Source organism: Pantherophis guttatus, chromosome 12 (assembly GCF_059756535.1).
Source record: "Pantherophis guttatus breed Tessera chromosome 12, ASM5975653v1, whole genome shotgun sequence".
Taxonomy (NCBI): Eukaryota; Metazoa; Chordata; class Lepidosauria; order Squamata; family Colubridae; genus Pantherophis; species Pantherophis guttatus.
The window spans coordinates 1,393,896-1,413,930 of NC_142074.1; the positions used below are offsets into that span (position 1 = coordinate 1,393,896).

At 45.3% G+C, this 20,035-nt stretch overlaps 1 protein-coding gene across 4 annotated transcripts in view; it reads right to left on the reverse strand.

The window, feature by feature from the left end:
• AMOT (angiomotin) overlaps positions 1 to 20,035 on the reverse strand; it is a 60,124-nt gene that overhangs the window by 22,396 nt on the left and 17,693 nt on the right. For all 4 annotated transcript variants that reach the window (XM_087877726.1, XM_060692025.2, XM_060692026.2 and 1 more), the window contains exons 2-5: positions 14,142 to 14,277; positions 11,949 to 12,831; positions 3,174 to 3,621; positions 1,748 to 1,892 (exon numbers count right to left, since the gene is read on the reverse strand). In XM_087877726.1, the coding sequence (XP_087733852.1) occupies positions 1,748 to 1,892; positions 3,174 to 3,621; positions 11,949 to 12,775 (1,420 nt within the window). In that variant the 5' untranslated portion in view covers positions 12,776 to 12,831; positions 14,142 to 14,277. The remainder of the gene's footprint in view (positions 1 to 1,747; positions 1,893 to 3,173; positions 3,622 to 11,948; positions 12,832 to 14,141; positions 14,278 to 20,035) is intronic.

The window sequence follows — 20,035 nt, forward strand, 5'->3', positions numbered from 1 at the left end:
TTATATGCCGCCCTTCTCCAGAGGCTCAGGGCGTCTTACAATGCGTTAAGCAATAACCTTCATACTTCTGTATATACCTGCTTACTAGGGCTTTCCCCCCCCCCAAAGCGGTGTTCTTTTTTATACAAAGTCACCTTATTGCCCCCACAAACCAGGTCCTCATTTTACCTACCTCGAAAGGATGGGAGGCTGAGTCAACCTTGAGCCTGGTGAGATTTGAACTAGCAGTAATTGCAGGCAGCTGGTGCTACTTAACAGCGCTTTAGTCTGCTGCGCCACTAAGGCTCTTGGGGAGGGAATGGAGATTTTACAGTATCCTTCCCCTTCCACGCCCACCAAGCCACACCCACAGAACCGATAGTAAAAAAATTGGAAACCCACCACTGGTCTGGATGATTGAATTTCTATTTATATGTTGCTTTTCATTTTGGGAGAAATCTCCTGCAATCCTTATGGCAAGAGGTGGTTCTTTCCAATGACTATCTGATTCTCCGCCTACCCAAATTTTCATTTTGACTGAAGAAGTTACTTGGATGAGTAACGAAACGTCTCAGTTTTAATAAACTTTGGCCCAGTTGCCATGCTTTAACCTTTTCAGATAGCTTATTAGCAATGTACTCGCACAAATGGGTAGGAGCCAGGATAAAATATCAATTTGATCTCCTTTTATTTAAAATAAATACATTACATTTAAAATAAATTGAAATTAAATCTATCTAAGAAATCTATTTCCTCAATTTATTAATTTTCCCCTGCGGTCACATTAACGCTACAGTCTGGATGCCCTGGCTGACTGGATGTAGGCTCAGTCCAGACAAGGGGCCGGTAATGTTGATCCCTGGGAAAACTCAGTCAGAATGGAGGGCACAACCCAGATCTGGATAGAACCAGGTGACGTTTCCTCGGTATCCTTTTTCTTTGCAGCTTGGAGGTGGTTCTAGAAACAGGGCCTACTCCGGAGGGGTCTGGCAGCTCTGGCTGGAGAAGACGGAGCTAGCCACAGGTTTTAAGCACCTCTCTAAATTAATGGGGTGTAACTCTGGGCGGCCCACGAACGGGCAGGATTTAGGAATTAAAACCAGTGCAAAACGCAGCATCCCAATTCAGTTGTTGTCCCACATGTCTTTCATCGACCCGGCTGATTTGTTTTCAGGTTTTTATACGGAGCTTTGGGACTTACTTATAAAGGCCTAAATGGTTTGGGATCATGATAGCTGAAAACCCGCATCGGCCCATGTGAATAGCTTGCTCATAGCTTAAGGTCTGTCTTGGGGGTCCTTTCATGGGAGGTTGAGACTTCTCTTTTCTAAATGTTCATACTGCCCCTTTCCTTGTTAAACTCAGGCAGGTTGTCTTGACCCTTTGCAGAGCAGAATAATTATAAGTGATAGTAATTCTAAAAACAAATGATTGCTATCCTCTTCCCCTGTGCCACATTAATAAAAATGGTTTTGAACTTTTAAATTCTTTGGGGACAATTTTGGGGCTACAAACTCAGTCAACTGAGACTGAACCCAGCAACACAGATTGAACTTTGTAACTGGGCAGGAAACTATTCCCTCCCCTCCCCCCCAACCCAAATTATGAGACTGCATGTTCACAATGTGAAGATATACAGGGATTTTACAAAGGGAGAAAAAGTGAGGTGCATACTGTTTTCTGGGTTTTTCTTTTAGGAGCCACAGAATTATAAACCTGATTTTAAAATCACTCGGCAGCAATCAGGAGAACTTTAAGTTAGTTTTACCTCTGAGATCCCGATTAAAATCATGAAGTCTACGGATTTCACATTCCAGCTTGTTTCTCATGGTCTTTTCCAGAGATTCCCTCTTGGAAGAAGACTTCTCCAGATTTTTATAGGCCTCTGAAACTTGTTGGATTTCTGTTTCTAGCTATAACAAATAATTAAACGAGAATAAAAAAAATATTCAGCAGGGTGTTCCAATATTCAACTCTGAATCCCAACAGCTCTGTGCAAAACTCCGAGAAGGGTGGGTGGTTTGGAGAGTGGGAAGAGGAAGCCCTGAAGCCTGGCAGCTGAGCAGCAGAAAGACTCCCTTTCATCTGGCACCCGATGCCAGGTTGGCCCTGACGTGGGCAGCCAAACTCCAGGATGTCTGCAGGGGAAGCCAGCTGGGAGCCAACGCACAAAAGTCACACGACGTGCATCAACACACCCTGGACTGCGCCTCCCTTGCAATCTTCCAAGGAATTGCGAATCGACCTGAGAGACACTTCAACACCTTGACAAAACCTTGACTGGAAGGTTTGAACATAGGAAGTTTATGCTTTGCGCTAAGGTATTATTCACTTCAAACATGCTGAACAAGCACAGTGGCTGGGCTGACATATCGTGCTAAGTAAGAACCAGACCGACTGCATTATGGCTTGGCATAGTATACGAACTCAGCCCTTGCCCCAAACCAGAGGCTCATTATCTCTGAATGGGCTGGTGTCGTTTCCCCTCAACCGAGGCCCGATTTTCATCCCCTGCGATTCCCAGAGAACATCTGCCAGCAGCCTGGATCGAAAGGATGGGAGTCAAAAGTGAAGGGAGGGTTGGGAAAGCCCCGCCTGCAGCCGAAGAGCCAGGGGTCTCTCCTCAGCCCCAGGCTTTCTGGACACCAAGGCCGGCCTTCTGGCACTGAGCGTCCCCTTCTCCCAAGGTGCGTCTCTTCAAGCGGCCCAAAATTAGACACAGTACAGGTAGTCCTCAGGTTACGTCCACAATTGAGCCCAACATTTATGCGGCTAAGGGAGACGTCTGTTAAGTGAATTTTGCCTCATTTTGCCACCTTTCTTGCCACAGTTGTTAAGTTAGTTAACATGGTTGTTAAATGAATCTGGCTTCCCCCTTGACGTTGCTTGTCAGGACACAGCAACCGTCATAAATACAAAATAGTTCCCAAGCATCTGAATTTTGATCACATGACCATGAGGATGCTGCAAAGTATGTTTTTCAAAGTATGAAAAACGGTCATAACTTTGAATCGTCACTAAATGAACTGTCTTAAATTGAGGACTACCTGTATGCAGATTAAATCGGGACGTGAGGATGGGGGGATGCTGTGCAGAGGGCTGATTTGCAACAGTGCTGGCTTCTCCAACTGACCATCCTTGCGACTGTCCAAAGGGAAGGAGGAGGAGAGGGAAGAAAAGCGGCTTTTTCCTACCTTTTGCAACCTTGCCACTTTCTCGTAGCATCCGTCCAGCTCTTGCCGCAGAGACTTGTTCTCCTCGGAGAGGATCTCCACCATTTGCTGGGCCCTGGAGACAATGACATAGGGGTCCACCGGCATTTGCTGGTAGGGAGAAGGGGCCGGGGGGGGCCTGGGCAGGGCCGAGTAAGAGTCCGCTTGCTGCTGTCCAGTGAGAGGCTGGCAGAATCGGTACAGGTCACCCTGGTGAATCTGGTTGGGCAAAAAGAGCGGCTGCGTCCGGGGCAGAGAGAAGGGGTCTCCTTGGCTAGGGGTCAGAGGTGGCTGATGCTGAGACGGAGACAGCCTGGAAGGGGGCAGTGACTGCAACAGCGTCAGGGACCCCAAAGAGGTCAGGGAAGAGGTCGGGCTGTGGTGGTGGGGAGGTCGTTGCTGGAATGGCAGTTGAATCTCCGGGTTTTGCCTGTCAAGGACAACCAATACTTCATTTAAAAAGGACACCGCATTTGTGCCTGCAGCTTCCCTAACTTGGTCCCCCCTCTTCCCCCCCCCCCCCCGGGACACTTTATAGGCTTCTATTCCATCACCCTTTGAGCTTTGGGCTCCAATTCTCCTTAGACCTTTCTGAAGCAGCAGAGCTCATGTCGGTTGGGTTATGATGCTAAAGGCTGTTGGGAGTAGAGGGTGCTAATCCTAGCTTTGGGTGCTGAAGGGACTACCTACAGAGCTTCACATAGGATCTTCCAACTTCAGTGATAATATGAACAACTTAACAGATGTGATGAAGCTCCAGACTTACATACAAGACAGTTTCCAATTTTGTCCGAAAAATCTCAACAGGGTCAGAGAATCGTAGCCAAGTTGATGATAAGTCTGAGCAGACTTCACCTTAATATAAGGAGGCTTCATTGACATCCATGGATTGTTTATAGGCGCAATTCAAAAACACTGAAGTTCTGTCTAGTCTGAGATCTGGCTGGTATCTGAAGGGCTCCCTGTTCTTACTCCAACTGGCTGGACAGCTGACCGTGTTGACACACCTTTGTCTGCAGAAGTTAGGTGTCTCCCGTAGAAAAATCCTTCTTGTGCTTATGTCAAAACCTTACAATTTGGTTACTCCAGACTCCTTGTTGCTCTCTGCTGCTCATTTAGGCTTTGTGGTAGTCCATTTAACTGAATGCCTGGTTTCATTCCATAAAAGATTTCTAGAGATGCTTTCTTAGTTAATTCAAGCATGGAGACTCTGGGTATTTCCAGATCTGGCTGAAAAAGCACAAAGCTCTCCCAGCCTCCATCACCCACGTAGTTGGGGTTGCTGGGAAATGGAGTTTGACCACTAGGAAACATCCCAGCCCCACCCCCACCCTTCCCAAGTAAATGGCTGCTTTTCTACATTATTCATGTATACTCGTAAGCTTTCATTCCATTTATCATTTTTACATAATCATTTAATGCACCCTGAATGTCATGGCCCCCAAAAAGTGAGGCGGGTGTGTATGCAGCAGAGCCCCTTCCAAGACTTCTAATGCTGCAAAAACAATTGTCATCTAATACTTCCCTAACTCCGTGAATGCAGACTCAGGCGTACGCCGAGATGCACTATAAATCTGAACAATCATTTTGCCTGAAGTGTGGCTGTTCTATGAATCTGAGCTATAGTAGCTAGCCAAGGATCAGTAAGGGCTGTAAAAACGAAGAAAGAACTGGAAACGTTGATAACGCAATCCCGATGAAGCAGCCATTTTGGCCAGAACAATAAGCTAGGTCAGAGGTCTTCAAACTTGGCAGCTTTAAGACTTGTGGACTTCAACTCACAGAATTCTCCTATGCTGGCTGGAGAATTCTGGGAGTTGAAGTCCACAAGTGTCTAAAGCTGCCAAGTTTGAAGACCTCTGAGCTAGGTATTAAAACACAACAAGCCTCAATTTTGGATAAGTTTGGACCACTTATTGATTCATCACCTGGTCCCACCATGACAATTGTGGTCATCAGCTCATCCGAGCTTACTCAAAGGTGCATTTTCAGGTACCTGGTACCTACTGTATCCTTCCATCCCCCCCACCATCACAATCACAGTCCAGCTGCCCTTTTGAAAAAGCACCTTTGAGCCAACTATGACCTGGATGACTGAGGATCTCCAGAGATACTTGTCTGATCTAGTTCTTCAAGGAGGACCTTTTAAGGGAGAGAACAAACCAGCACCTTCAGTTCCAGCTGAAAGTGACGGAGGTGACGAGTGCTTTGCTAACCCACTTCCTGGCAAGGAGACCGGTCTGCAGTTGCAGGTGGGGCCCTCAAAGTACCTCTAAAGCCAACTGCAGCTAAACTATAATTTCTGACATGACAGAAATAGGACCATAATTAAACTATCGTGTCAATAAAAGTCTGTAGAGATTCTCAGTTGTTTTTTCAGGAGGCAACTGGACTTTCACAGGAACTCAGGTGATCCTGAGGACACAAATAAACCTCCAAGTGCTTCAACCACCCTCTAAAACAGTGTTTCTCAACCTTGGAAGCTTGAAGATGGGTGGACTTCAACTCCCAGAATCCCCCACTGCTCTAAAAGGATGCAAATGACCAGCTGTCTGCAAGGAATATCAATCCTTCCATTCCCCACTATCTTGTCAAGAGCTGAAGAAGCTTCTTGGATGAGAAGCGAAACGTCTTCAAAAGAAAACACAAGGAAGTCCAGCTGCCTCTTGAAAAAGCACCTTTGGGACTATCATGTCAATATTATTTCATTAACTTATCTTAAGTTGGATGATCCTGAGTTTTTCTTGAATGAATACACTTAACATGAATCAAGAGTATTTTAATTCTTTTTCCTAGCCTAAAATTACCATTTTTTGTGCCTAAACCAAATATTTCTATTGCAGCTTCAACAGTCTCCACAGCGAGACAATAAACCTGGATTCTCAGGTTTATTTAAACCTGTTTTATTGCAAGTTACCTTACCAAAGCTGCCTGTCAGGCCCTGTAAGAGTAAGGGCAGGTTCATGATTATCCTACGCCTTGTAAGACACAAGTTTTTGTGGAGCTTTGACTGAACTCTTTTTAATAACAATGAAAACGTCTGTATTTTCAACGTTTAATATTGTTAGATCTGTGTAGTGTCTTATAACTGTAAGTATTGTAAAAATATTTACTACTGTAAATTGTAAAAATTTTACAATATTTACAATTATGCTATTTTGGAAAAATATTTTGGAAGATGAAAATTTAAACTTGTAAGTAAGATTAGGTTTTATTATGAATAACAGAATTGGAAGGGACCTTGGAGGTGTTCTAGTCCAACCCCCTGCTCAAACAGGAAACCCTAGATCATTTCCACCAGTGATGCTCTCGACGTGATGTCCCGGTGCCTGGAAGCGGTGCGGCTCTGGATGGGGAGGAACAGGCTTCAGCTCAACCCTGCCAAGACGGAGTGGCTGTGGATACCGGCATCGCGGTTCTAGGAGAATATTCCATCGTTGGCTATAGGGGGTGAGGTGTTGCCCCCTGTAGAAAGGGCGCACAATCTAGGCGTCCTCCTGGACTCACGGTTGACTCTGGACAACCATGTTATGACCGTGACCAGGGGGGCATTTGCTCAGATTCGTCTGGTGCGCCAGTTGCGCCCCTACCTGGACCGTGATGACCTGCACACAGTCAGTCATGCGCTCGTCACCTCCTGGATCGACTACTGCAATGCTCTCTACATGGGGCTGCCCTTGAAGACCACCCAGAGGCTTCAGCTGGTACAGAATGCGGCTGCACGGGTTGTTGCGGGAGGGACCCGACACTCTCATGTTACACCCCGCCTGCGGGACCTGCATTGGCTACCGGTTGCCCTCCGGGTGAGATTCAAGGTGCTGGTAATTACCTATAAAGCTCTACATGGCTTAGGCCCGGGGTACCTGGCTGACCATTTGCGGCCAGCGACAGCTCCCCATTGCCCGGTGTGCTCTCACAGGGAGGGCCTCCTTGGGGTCCCGTCGGCCAGTGTCGGCTGGCAACTCCCAGGGAGCGGGCCTTCTCTGTGGGCACGCTTAATCCGTGGAATCAGCTCCCCCTGGAGCTCCGGATGGCCCCTGACCTTCGCTCTTTCCGCCGTGACCTCAAAACATGGCTATTTGGCCTGGCCGGATTGGATTGAAGGGGTTTTTAAAGGGGATTGTATTGGTTTTTATATTTGAATACTGAATTTTATGTGTTTTTTTATCATTGTGAGCCGCCCTGAGCCCTTTGGGAGAGAGGGCGGCATACAAGTTTAATAAAATAAATAAATAAATTTCAGACAAATGGTTGTCTAATCCAGGGGTCACCAACCTTTTGGACCTCAGGAACCACTAAATTCATAATTTTAAATCCCACGGACCACTAATATGGATTTTTTAAAAAGAGAAATAGTATTTAGTACAATATACAAATGCAAATAATTTTTCTGCAGACCAATAAAACTTTCTCACGGACCGTCAGTGACCACTGGTCTAATCCAGGAGTCTCCAACTTTGGCAACTTCAAGCCTGGCAGACTTCAACTCTCAGAATTCCGCAGCCAGCTTTGCTGGCTGGGGAATTCTGGGAGTTGAAGTCCGCCAGGCTTATTTATTTATTTTTTATTTATTTATTTTAAATTTATATACCGCCCTTCTCCCTGAGGACTCAGGGCGGTGTACAGCCAGAATTAAAAAACATGAAATACAAATATTAAAAACAATTAAAATATATATAAATTTGGCCCAAAATTAAAAATACAAACCAATTAAAACATTTAAAATTTCTTCTTAAGCCAGCCCGGCTTGCTGGAAAAACTGGGTTTTAAGGGCACGGCGGAAGGCACTGAGGTCTTGGATTCTCCTTATCTCTGGGGGCAACTGATTCCAGAGGGTGGGAGCCCCCACAGAGAAGGCCCTCCCCCTGGGGGTCACCAGCCTGCATTGATTGGCTGATGGCACCCTGAGGAGGCCCTCTCTGTGGGAGCGCACAGGACGATGGGAGGTCGTTGGTAGCAGCAGGCGGTCTCGCAGATAGCTAGGCCCGATGCCATGGAGCGCTTTAAAGGTGATAACCAGCACCTTGAAGCGCACCCGGAAGACCACTGGGAGCCAGTGCAGCTCGCGCAGGAGCGGTGTTACATGGGAGCGCCATGTTGCTCCCATCACTACCCGCGCTGCTGCATTCTGGACCAGTTGGAGCCTCCGGGTGCTCTTCAAGGGGAGCCCCATGTAGAGAGTGTTGCAGTAGTCAAGGCGAGAGGTGACGAGGGCATGAGTGACTGTGCACAGGGAATCCTGATCAAGAAAGGGCCGCAACTGGCGAATCAGGCGAACCTGACAAAAGGTCCCCCTGGTTACAGCTGTCAGATGTTCCTCCAAGGACAGCTGGCTATCCAGGAGGACTCCCAGATTGCGAGCCCTCTCTGTGGGGGCCAAAGACTCTCCCCCAATAGTCAGTGATGGAGTCAACTGACTATATCGGGATGCCAGGAGCCACAGCCACTCAGTCTTGGAAGAGTTGAGCTTGAGCATGTTCCTCCCCATCCAGATCCGCACAGCCTCCAGGCACTGGGACATCACTTCAAGGGCATCATTGGGGTGGCCTGGGGTGGAGATATACAGCTGGGTGTCATCAGCGTACTGGTGGTATCTCACCCCGAAGCCATGGATGATCTCACCCAGCGGCTTCACATAAATGTTGAACAGAAGGGGCGAGAGGACCGATCCCTGCGGCACTCCACAGATGAGAGGCCTCGAGGCCAACCTCTGCCCCCCTGCCAACACAAACTGCGACCGGTCGGAGAGAAAGGAGGAGAACCACCGCAACACGGTGCCTCCCACCCCCAACTCTTCCAGCCGGTGCAGCATGATACCATGGTCGATGGTATCAAAAGCCGCTGAGAGGTCTAACAGGACCAGAACAGAGGAGCAACCCCTGTCCCGAGCCCTCCAGAGATCATCAACCAACGCGACCAATGCCGTTTCCGTGCTGTGCCCAGACCTGAAACCCGACTGGAACGGATCTAGATAAGATGTTTCCTCCAGGAATTGTGGGAACTGTCGCGCGACCACACTCTCAACAACCTTCGCCATAAAGCGAAGGTTGGAGACAGGACGATAGTTGGCCAATATTGCCGGATCCAGGGAGGGCTTCTTGAGGAGAGGCCTCACCACCGCCTCTTTCAAGGCAGCAGGAAAGTGGCCCTCACTCAGCGAAGCGTTGATAACACCCTGGAGCCAGCCTCGTGTAACCTCCCGGGAAGCCAGTACTAACCAGGAGGGACACGGGTCCAGTAAACATGTGGCCGCACTAAGTCTCCCCAAAATCCTGTCCACATCATCGGGAGTCACAGCGTCAAACTCCTCCCAGATAACATTCTCAAGACTATTCCTCGTCACTCTGCCCTGATCTACCCAGTCAGAGTCCAAATCCCGCCGGATCTGAGCGATTTTGTCATACAGGTATTGTCCAAAATCCTCCGCCCTGCCTTCCAAGGGATCCTCCCGCACTCCCGGATGGAGTAGGGAGCGGATCACCCTAAACAGGGTGGCCGGATGATTCCCTGATGATGCAATAGTTGCCAAGGTTGGAGACCACTGGTCTAATCAACCATTAGAAACATCCAGCGATGGAGCAGCCACAATTTCTGGTGGCAAGTCATGCCACTCATTAATTGTTCTGTCAAGTAATTTCCCCTTAGTTCTAGGTCGCTTCTCTCCTTAATTAGTTTCCATTCATTGCTTCTTGACCTGCCTTCGGGTGCTTTGGAGAACACAATGTTTTCCCGAAAATAAGACCCTGTCTTACATTTTTTTGAACCTTGAAATAAGCGCTTGGCCTTATTGCCATGCGCTCAAAAGCCCGATTGGGCTTATTATCAGGGGATGTCTTATTTTGGGGGAAACAGGGTAGGTTGACTCCCTCTTCTTTGTGGCAGCCCCTCAAATATTGGAAGATTGCTATCATATCACCCTTAGTTCTTCTTTTGATTGAACTAGACATTCCCAATTCCTGCACTCGTTCATCGTATCTTTGAGCCTCCAGCCCCCTAATCATCTTTGTTGCTCTTCTCTGCACTCTTTCCAGAGTCTCAACAACTTTTTTGATAAAAAATGGATGCAATATTCCAAGGGTATCCTTACCAAAGCATTATAAAGTGGTATCAACATTTCACGTGATCTTGATGTGCTAGGACCTTTACTCTGCTCAGGTCTATCCATCCCGTCCCTTGACTTTTGTAAACTTTGCTTACTGGGCTGTTTCAAACCAGGGTGGATAAAAATCAATGATTTTTTTTAAAAAATCAAAAAAATCAGATTTTTTTGATTTAAATCGGATTTTTTTGATTTTTATCGAATTTATTTTAATAAAAACCTTTTGGGGTAAAAATCTATCATAAGATAGTTTTCTATTTAAGATACATAAATAATTTAGTTTATTCAGCATGAAATGGAGCTTAGTTCTGTAGCAGGAGGCTGTATATTCTGCAACACTGGGACTATCGGTGAGTCAACAGCGGGTCAAAGGAGTAGCAGAGATGACAGTTGCTCTTTAAAAATTATGATTTAAATTGAGTTGATTTAAATCAAGCCTTTTTACTAGTGATTTAAATCACGATTTAAATTGTGATTTAAATCAACTCGATTTAAATCAAATCCACCCTGTTTCAAACTCTAACGGGCAAAAGGTTTGATTGCTGAGCCCAGCATAATCCAGTCCACTGAAAGAGGCCCAGAGAATAAAATTCGGTTCTGAGTGGAAACTTTGAGAATGGCAGCTCTAGTTTTCACCTGGCCAGAGGTTCCCAATTGCCCGCAAAGACTTCTTCTGAAGGCATCTGCCAAAGCCTTTCGCAAGGCACTGTAACCTGCCTGTTCTGGCCTTCTTCCCTAGTTATTCAGGGAGATCAAAGACCTTTTTCAGGACCTTTCATGCATACAAACCGAGCATCTAAACACCAGTCGGGCACTGATGCGGAGAAGCAAAGCATCCATTCCCCAAATATTGGGGCACCATTCTGCCAAGCACTGAACAGGCAGCGGCTCAACTGCTAATTCACACAATTTTCTTGCCAGGGGATTAAAAAAATAAAACAAAGCATCCCTGCAAAACCAAAACTTTTGGCATTTGGTGCAACTGACATACATTTCCTGTCACGTGAAGGAAAGGCAGCCACTCCCTGCTGGATCATCAAATTGTTCAGGGAAAAAGGCCGAATTAGCTTGATGTCTCACCCTCTGGAACAGGAAAATAGATCGGTGCAACCTAGGAGCAAACCACCCTCCACAACTCACCTTGAACCTTCTGAAGAGGACCCACTGCTGGTCCCCCAAGTTCATTTCAAGCAGGGTGTTGGGGGCACTCTAGTATTTTTTTAAAAACAAAATTATGGTCTCTGAGGGCAGATGTGGAGAAGATGGGAAGCAGGAAGGGACTCAAGTATCTCCAAACTTTGCCTCTCCTGAATCCCTAATATCCCTGGTTTCAGAGCTGGCCTCTGGCACTTTGTGGCTGAACTTCAGCCGTGGCATATTTTCCGTTGTGGGGGTCAGGGAAAAGGTGAAAAGTTGGGATGTGGTACAGTGCCACTGACATGCAGCAAAAGCCCTCCCCCCCCCTTTGAGAGAAGATGAGTCTCCAATCCCCAGATCCAACGCTACCATCCTGGTGCCCAATTGTGACAGGCCCAAATCCCACCACCTCTGACAAGGGCCACCCAAGAACACCTGACAAGAGAAAGGACAAAACAGCACCCAAGTGGCAGCTTCCTAAACCTCGGCGCTTAGGACCGCAAGGAGGCTGAACTACTTACCGGAATGAGCCGTATTCAGGGGGATGCTGGTACCTCATGGTGGGCCCGTCAGAGCGTCCTTGCTGGGGCAGGCGGTGGTCACTATAGAAATGCCCAGGATCCAGTGGCTTACAGCCCATGGACGGGCTGGACATGTTCTTGTATGGGTATTCGGGAGGAGGCCCCCTGTGCTCCAAGCCTTTTACCCCGGGCTGCGGAGGGCCTGCCCCAGAAGTCTTGTAGAAGTCATTGGTCTGCTGGGAGGAGAGAGGGGACAGTGGGGCGCTGGTGACGGGGGCGTGGGCCTTCACACCACTGGTGGCCAGAGACAGCTGCATCAGCCGCTCACTCAGGGAGCGGACGTGTCCCTGCTTGAGGTCCCTCAGTCCTTCATCCTGGTGGACCTTCCCTGGGCTCAGCCGCTGTACGGTGGGGCGCCCTTCGGTCCTCATCTTCTGGTTGGAGACACCGGTTACATAAAACGCCGCTCCAACGCTGGCATGCGGCTGACCCCGGAAATACTGAGACTGGACTTTGGCTTCTTCGTAGGTTGGGAGGTCCTCACCTGTTTGGAGCCTTGGCGAGAGCTGCTTCTCCATGATACAGTTGTCCATTTGAATCTCCTGGCCCTGGGGCTCTTGGCGAGCAACATGGGTCCCAATGGTGTGGTCCTGGTTGCTCAGCCCTTCATTGGGAGCCCCGGGGCTCCCGCTGCTGGCAAAAGGCAGGGTGGCCTGCTGGTGCAAAGCAAGGAGGGTGCGGCTCTCGTTGGGATTCCCATATCGGAGCTGCTCCTGCAGCAAACGCTGTAAAACTGTCGTTGTGGTTTGCTCTTCTGAATTCCTCATCTCCACTGTGATGCCCCCTGGGTGGAACGCAAAAGGGAGCCGTGGCTGCCCTGGGCCTGGAGGGGGAGAGAAAGGAGGCTTACTGGAGGAGCTAATGAGGAAGGGCAGGGGGGAGGAAGAATAGCGGGGAGAAAACTTTAAAGTTGGGAGAGATAAATAAAAATAGGAGGACCCTCTCATGAAAGATGAGTTTCCATGGACTTTTGTAAAGTCCCCAACTTCTATGGAGAAATTTCTTGAGGAAAGAACCACGGAGGCTCCAACTGGTGCAGAATGCGGCCACGCGGGGGATTATGGGAGCGAGGGGGTGCTCCCATGTGACGCCTCTCCTGCGTGAGCTGCATTGGCTTCCGGTAGTCTTCCGGGTGCGCTTCAAGGTATTGGTTACCACCTTTAAAGCGCTCCATGGCATTGGGCCTGGGTATTTGCGGGACCGCCTTCTGCCGCCGATAGCCAGTACGATAACCGGCCAGTACGCTCCCACAGAGAGGGACCCCTCAGGGTGCCGTCAGCCAGGCAGTGTCGGCTGGCGACCCCCAGGGAGAGGGCCTTCTCTGTGGCAGCACCTGCCCTCTGGAACGACCTGCCCCCGGAGATACGTATGATACCAGATTTCCGGGCTTTTCGCCATGCCCTAAAACCTTTCTTTTTCACCAAGCAGGGCTGCCGTAAACCCCCCCCCCTTTTGAGATGTTAATTTTTAATTGTCTATGGGTTTTAGTCGGGATTTTAAATTTAGGCCAAAGTTGTGTAATTCTTTTAACAAATTTTAAATTTTGTATTGGGATGTTTTTATTTTGGCTGTGCACCGCCCTGAGTCCAGTAGGAGAAGGGTGGTATACAAATTTAATAAAATAAAATAAATAAATAAATAAATTTCTCTTTGAGGGATGCAGGGATACAATAGGTGACGACACATCACTACAATAGAAAGGTCCGCGATATACGTCTCATTTGGGAGAAGAGGTTGAAGGTCAAATGGCTTCCCTAAGCTTAAGGGTCTCATTTTGCCCTGCCTTTCAGTCCAAGACCGGATGGCTGAAAAGGTTGGTGCTCTCCATCCAGGGGTGATCTGTGGGCTTCAAAAAGAAGCAGACGGTTGGACAAACCATTTGGGATGCCCATTCCGTCCTCCACATCAACCAGGCCTGGTCTACATCAGGGGTCTCCAACCTTGGCAACTTTAAGCCTGGAAGACTTAAAGTTTCTCAAGTCACCATTTGTGGAAGGAATTTTTTGTAGTTGCTCCATAGTGAAGGCTTTCATTCACACTTTCTCGTCCCAAAATAGGATACATGTAAAGTGTGGTGGGCAATTGCCGTGGGTGGAAAAGGAGAAGCAATCTCTGAAGGCAAGCATTACTTACTTTTATTGGTGGAGTTAGAAGAAGCCGTCCTGAAACATGAGGAGAAGCTGGCTCTTTTTGGCAAAGCAGGAATAGGCTTTTCACGATCTTGTTTTGATTGGAGTTACTCAATTAATTCTTCACTCTTTAGAAAGATCTGAAAACAGGAAAAGATGAAAATTAAAATTCTATATATAAATGTGTGTGTGTGTGCTTGTGTATCCCCAACAAGTTTCTTTTCTTAATTTTGAGCACAAAAGCTGGCCTTGGGACACCGCAACATCGGTTAAATCCTTAATACCTGAGGAATGTCCTTTTATTTCAACACACTCACACTCACTTATGGAATCTTCCAAGGTTTTTGTGTTCTTGCCTGAGAACTTGAAGTATCTACTAAAGCATCAAATGACTTAGAGGTGAAACTGAGGCCAATTTTTATCATATTTTTACTGCCTACCTCTGCAAAAGTTTTCAGACCTGGAACTACCTCTTAAGAATCTGAGATGTCCAGATGAGAAAGAATTCTAGCCACAGGCAACAACGCAGGTGAGACTACGAAGCACAATGTCCTGAGAGAAACTTCCAGGCTTTTGGGGCGTCGTTCCCTGGGTTCTCCCAGCCAGTCTCCCTCAAATAAAAGGACCTCCTGATCTGAGGACCAACTCTTCACAGGACAAAGGGAACCGACTCCCCATACTTATGGGGATGGGCTTTTAGGGCAACTGAGACGTCGTCCCACTGAGCTCGGCAGGCCCTTTGCCCAGCAAAGACACATTTCAGGCAACAGAAGATTGAATTTGCTATTTGTGGCCCCAAAGGAAAGGTATCAAATGGGTGAAGATGACAATATTTTGGTGTGTTGGTAAAGGATAAGACATGGAAATTAAAAAAAAGGGTGAAGGGAGAGGATATTCACCACTGCTTGAACCTGGTATCAAATATGGTTGGATTTGGGTAAAAAATTGAGGAAGGGCATGAAGTTTCCTAATCAATCAAATTTTCTTTATTCTACTTTGAACCAAATTGTAAGGAATAATATCAACCTCTAGACATTTGGGGATGAAAGGGAAATATTCACAATATTTCTAATATTCAAAGAGTCAATACCGTATGAGGCAATGACAATAAGAAGAGTGCCAGGACATGAAGGCCCAGGTTAAGATCCATGTACTGCATGGCTGATGTCTCCAGGGTCACTTGAGGCTAGCTCATTCCTTCTCCAATAAATATATTTTGAAGAGTTAATGGATATGCAAAACTGGAGAAATGAGGTAAGAGGAAAAAAAAACATGTCTCCTTCATTCCTTGGAAAAGGGATGGAATAAATTTAACAACAACAACAACAAAAAAAAAATCAAGCCATTGAAATGTTTAAAATATGCACACACTGATTTGAATTAGGAGCTAAGATCATACAAACAGCCATGTTTATGGCTCGGGATTCTTAATGGTTAACTGTAAAGTAGAGAAAGTAGATTTAAATGGACTGAAGATATAAAACTCTGCATTTAAGCAAAATTATAGCTGTTGGTTGGGTTGGGTGAATTAGAACAAAAGTGAGTAGTTATGGAATGCTTTTAGAAAGCAGCAAAGAGATATAGTGATAACAATGGGCATTTTATCTAGACTAGAGAGCTTAACTATGATTACAACTATATACAAATGACTGTAGAATTCATGTGACCAAACATAGGAAGACAATGAGAGATAACTCATATCTTCTTCTGACTGGTTCCTAAGAGAGCTACTAAAGGACATACACACTCATACACACACACACCTCAAAAGGCTAGGAGAGGACAGGAATGGTAGCATCATCAGTAAGTTGAGAAAAATGTCTTTAAAAATACAGCAAAGTAAAACCTAAGCCAAGTTTCCACCCCCCTCAATACTCTACAATTCTTGAAAATGATCCCTATGACTTGTCTTGATCAATAACACCAAAACAATAGCAAAAGGAATGAAAAGAATGAAAAAAGGAGAAAAAAAGATTCCAACTGAAATATGAGGCTAAAAAGCTTAACGTATCAGAAGATCAAATGCTTGTAAGAAAGCTAGAAATATTTAAGACTGCCACAGGATCATCTTAGGAAAGGGCCAAGGCAGGTCTTCACAAAGGAAGCTCCATGACTGAAAGCAAGCTGCCTTCAGAACACCTGAAATGAAAGCCCAGATATTGGTGGCTTCTTCTTCTTCTTCTGCCATATCCGTCATCGGACATTGGCGATCATGTTGGCGATCTTATTTTTATCAACAACCGCACGGAAAAGTGCTGCTGAGTTTTGTCCAAACCAGGCCCTTAGATTTTGAATCCATGATGTTCTTCTTCTGCCTGGACCTCGTTTGCCTTCAATCTTTCCCTGGAGGATTAAGTGAAGGATGCCGTATTTTTCTGGGTGTCACATCACATGTCCAAAATAACATTGGTGGCTTGCAAAGTACTTATTCAGAACCTGTAAAGGAGTGATCAGGCTCCAGTGGAGAGTCAGCCTTGTTCCATCCTGATCCACAACTAATGTGGATTCCATACCCATCATTTTGCCCTAGATCCAGCAGTATCTTGAGATTGCAGTAGTTCCAATAAGACAGGCCATACTCCACATAACTATCTGCAGCATTCTGGATCTGCTGAAGATCCCACAGAATTTCCTCTCATATATCTGTAGCATCTGGCACCTTGGTAGGTGCTTCCAACACAAATGTAATAGTATCTACAGTCTGCTCTTCTATTATCCATTGGCAAACAAACTGAATCGTTCTTAGTGAAGAAAGATTTCAAAATACTTCTGTAATGAAAATCATATAAAATAATTCTACTTTGAAAATGCACACTATAAATTAATGGAGAAGAATCTTTCTGGAAAGAGAAATAAGTTGTCATACCAAAGTAATCTTGAAACTGATTTTACAGAACAGATTGCATACATATAATTTTAAGACTGAATTTGTTCCACTCTGTTTCAAGCATCTTCCACGTCATTCCTTCTGTCTTCTTCCATTTATCCTATCTTCTAATACTTCTTCATACAGGACTTATACTTTCTTTTCATGCAATGATGGGGGGTGTGTGTTTCTTAATAGTTTTTAAATCGATTTTAAACTGTTTTAACTTGAACTTTTAATTTCATACTGTTTTAATGTGCAATTGTGCATTTTATTGTTGTGAGCCGCCCTGAGTCCATTGGAGATAGGGCGGCATATAAATTGCATTAAACTTAAACTTAAATAGTACTCTCTACTTTCTTTCACTTCTTTCCTTTTTTTATGTGTATCCCCCAAGATTCACTCTCAATTCTATCAAAATTATCTCCTATATTCAGATTATCATTCCTTGTAGCTCTTTCATTATAAATAGCCCACTCAACCACTCTTTTAATTTTATATTCATTACCTCGCCATATGAATGTTTATGCTTAAACCTCATTATTTGAAACAAACATCTTTTCTAAAGGGTTACGCAAACGTCAATCACTATTCTCCTCCATTCTTGGGTCTTCAAATGGCCCAGTTGTATTTTCTTGTTTCATTGCCACTCATCTATTCATTTCACTCAGAAAAATATTTCCCCTCTAGATGATATTATTTTGAAATGTTGCACAATTCTCCCAGACGCATGTTTTTTTTCCTTTTGATGTCATTATTTATTGAAATGTAAGATGCAACTATCGCCAACCTATGAACTTCTACATTCATACACACACAGCACTCTAGATGACATCAATTCAGTTTCTCAATATGTTTTAGCTCTTTTATTCAGAATTAAAATTCCCTCTTCAGGGATTCACCATCTCCGCTCCCTCAGAACAAACCCTTTTCAATCAAATCTATTACTTCCTTATTTCTTTTAGCTTTAGAGATCCTCAAGAACTGTTTTTATTTCATTTTGCTTCTTACAATCCATCCTATTACATTCCAGGTTGCAACCATCCATGTCCCATGCTCAGCATCAGATGGACCCATTATATATTGGCCTTCACCATGTCTTTACGATCAATTAAGGCTCTCACGTAATGCTTTGATAATGCTCCATTATGAGCCTTGGTGATACTGTGCTACATACAGGACTCCCTGGTACATCTGGAGCTCTTACTGCCATTCCAAACTACAATTACATTTTAAAGTCATCAAAAGTTGAGGAAGGTAAGAGAACTAGGTAGGTGAACAGCAAGAGGTGACAAAATCACAAAAGTTGGGCAGACTGAGAAACTGGGACATAAGCAAATGCAGATAATTGTTTCTATAATTGCTTCCAGCTTTCCACGAAACTGAAGCAAAAGACTTCGTGATAAACAAGAAGCTATTTTGAGAACTTATATTTTGAGCTGGACAAATGACCCCAATGAAATGTTAGTGAATGCTTTTGGAAAGAGAAAAGGCCAATCACGCAATCATCTTCAATTAAGCAAAAAGTGTTAATGGGAAGGGCCAAGGGTTGTGCCAGGTGGCCTCAGCACTCTTAGGCTTCTCATCTTACACGTGGCTTCCTCTTTCTTCCCCAATTCCTCTGTCTCTCTGCCAACTATGATTCAGATGAAAATACAGGTGCGGCACCAGCAGGTGCATGGAGGGAGGCCAGAAATTTACATCCTCATTCCATTCCTTCTCCTTTGGCTGATTTCTCTCATTAATTTGAAACCAGCAGCACAACGACTGGCAATAAGAGGATGCCTTCTGCACTTTGTGGGATCTGGACTTCCAACCGTTAAGGACGTATCGTTCCAAAGCCAGGTGATCATTTGGAGATATTTCATCCATAACGGAAGAGTTCCTTGTTGTTAAAGGTCAAACTCTGCACTGCCTTGATGACTAGAATGCTACCCAAGTGTTTTCTAAGCCATCAGAATGGATGTGAGAGCTTGAATACCCCAAATGCTTTAAGTTGGCCTGATCCTGCTTGAACACTTCTATAACATTACTGGATGCTGTTATAATGTGCCACATTTTAGCCCAACCTCCAACAAGTGGTGCGCTGGGAATACAGGCATTCTTCCCCACGTAGAATCCAATCCTAATGTATGAATACCTGGGATTAAAGTAATTTGTTCACAAGAAAGTCGGCACTTGATTTGCCACCTGAAACAAAACAGTTGATAAAAGAAATGCTTTTTCTGGAAATCCCAGACAGAAATCTAGGGGCAAAACACTTCAACAGAACAAGGTCTTGCCCCACTCTGACCCAAAGCCTCCCAAAAAGGAGTAGTAGAGCATTGCCATTTATTGTTTAGACTCCGTTCTTTTATTTTGTTCTTCAACATTTTAGGCCCTGTTCTTCTTTGCTTGTTAGCAGCCACATCCCACAAGCATCCCAAGAATGCATTGGCGTCATTCTCCTTTCTGCCAGTGGTTTGGCCATTCCTTTGCTAATTTAGACCAGATCTATGTGCTGGGCTGACCATTAATGAAAACCATATGAGATCATACTCTAACCTTCAAGCACTCCAAGCTCTCCTCCAAATTCATCAAGAAAAACAGAAATGCTTTCAACAAAAACTCTGAGCTTTCTCATTGGCATAAAAAGTATTTAAAAAGTGCTAAGCTGCATGGGGAGATCAAATAACACATATTCTAGCCAGGCATTTGTTTACTGTGGGTTTATCCTTCCCTATATGAAGCTCAGCTGTTGACATGGTTCCTAGGATTACCATTAAACGACTGCTTTACAGATGTCAGAATTTCTGACCAAAGTATTTAGGAGTCAGTTGGGACCGAGCCTGTACACAAATACCACAATAAATAAATACAATTTAATGAAGCAATCTGCATACAGGTAGTCCTTGAATGACAACCACAATTGAGCCCAAAGTTTCCATTGCTAAGTGAGACATTGTTAAGTGAGTTTTGTCCCATTTTACATCCTTTCTCGCCTGGGTTCTTAAGTAAATCACTGAAGTGGTTAAGTTAGTAACACGGCTGTT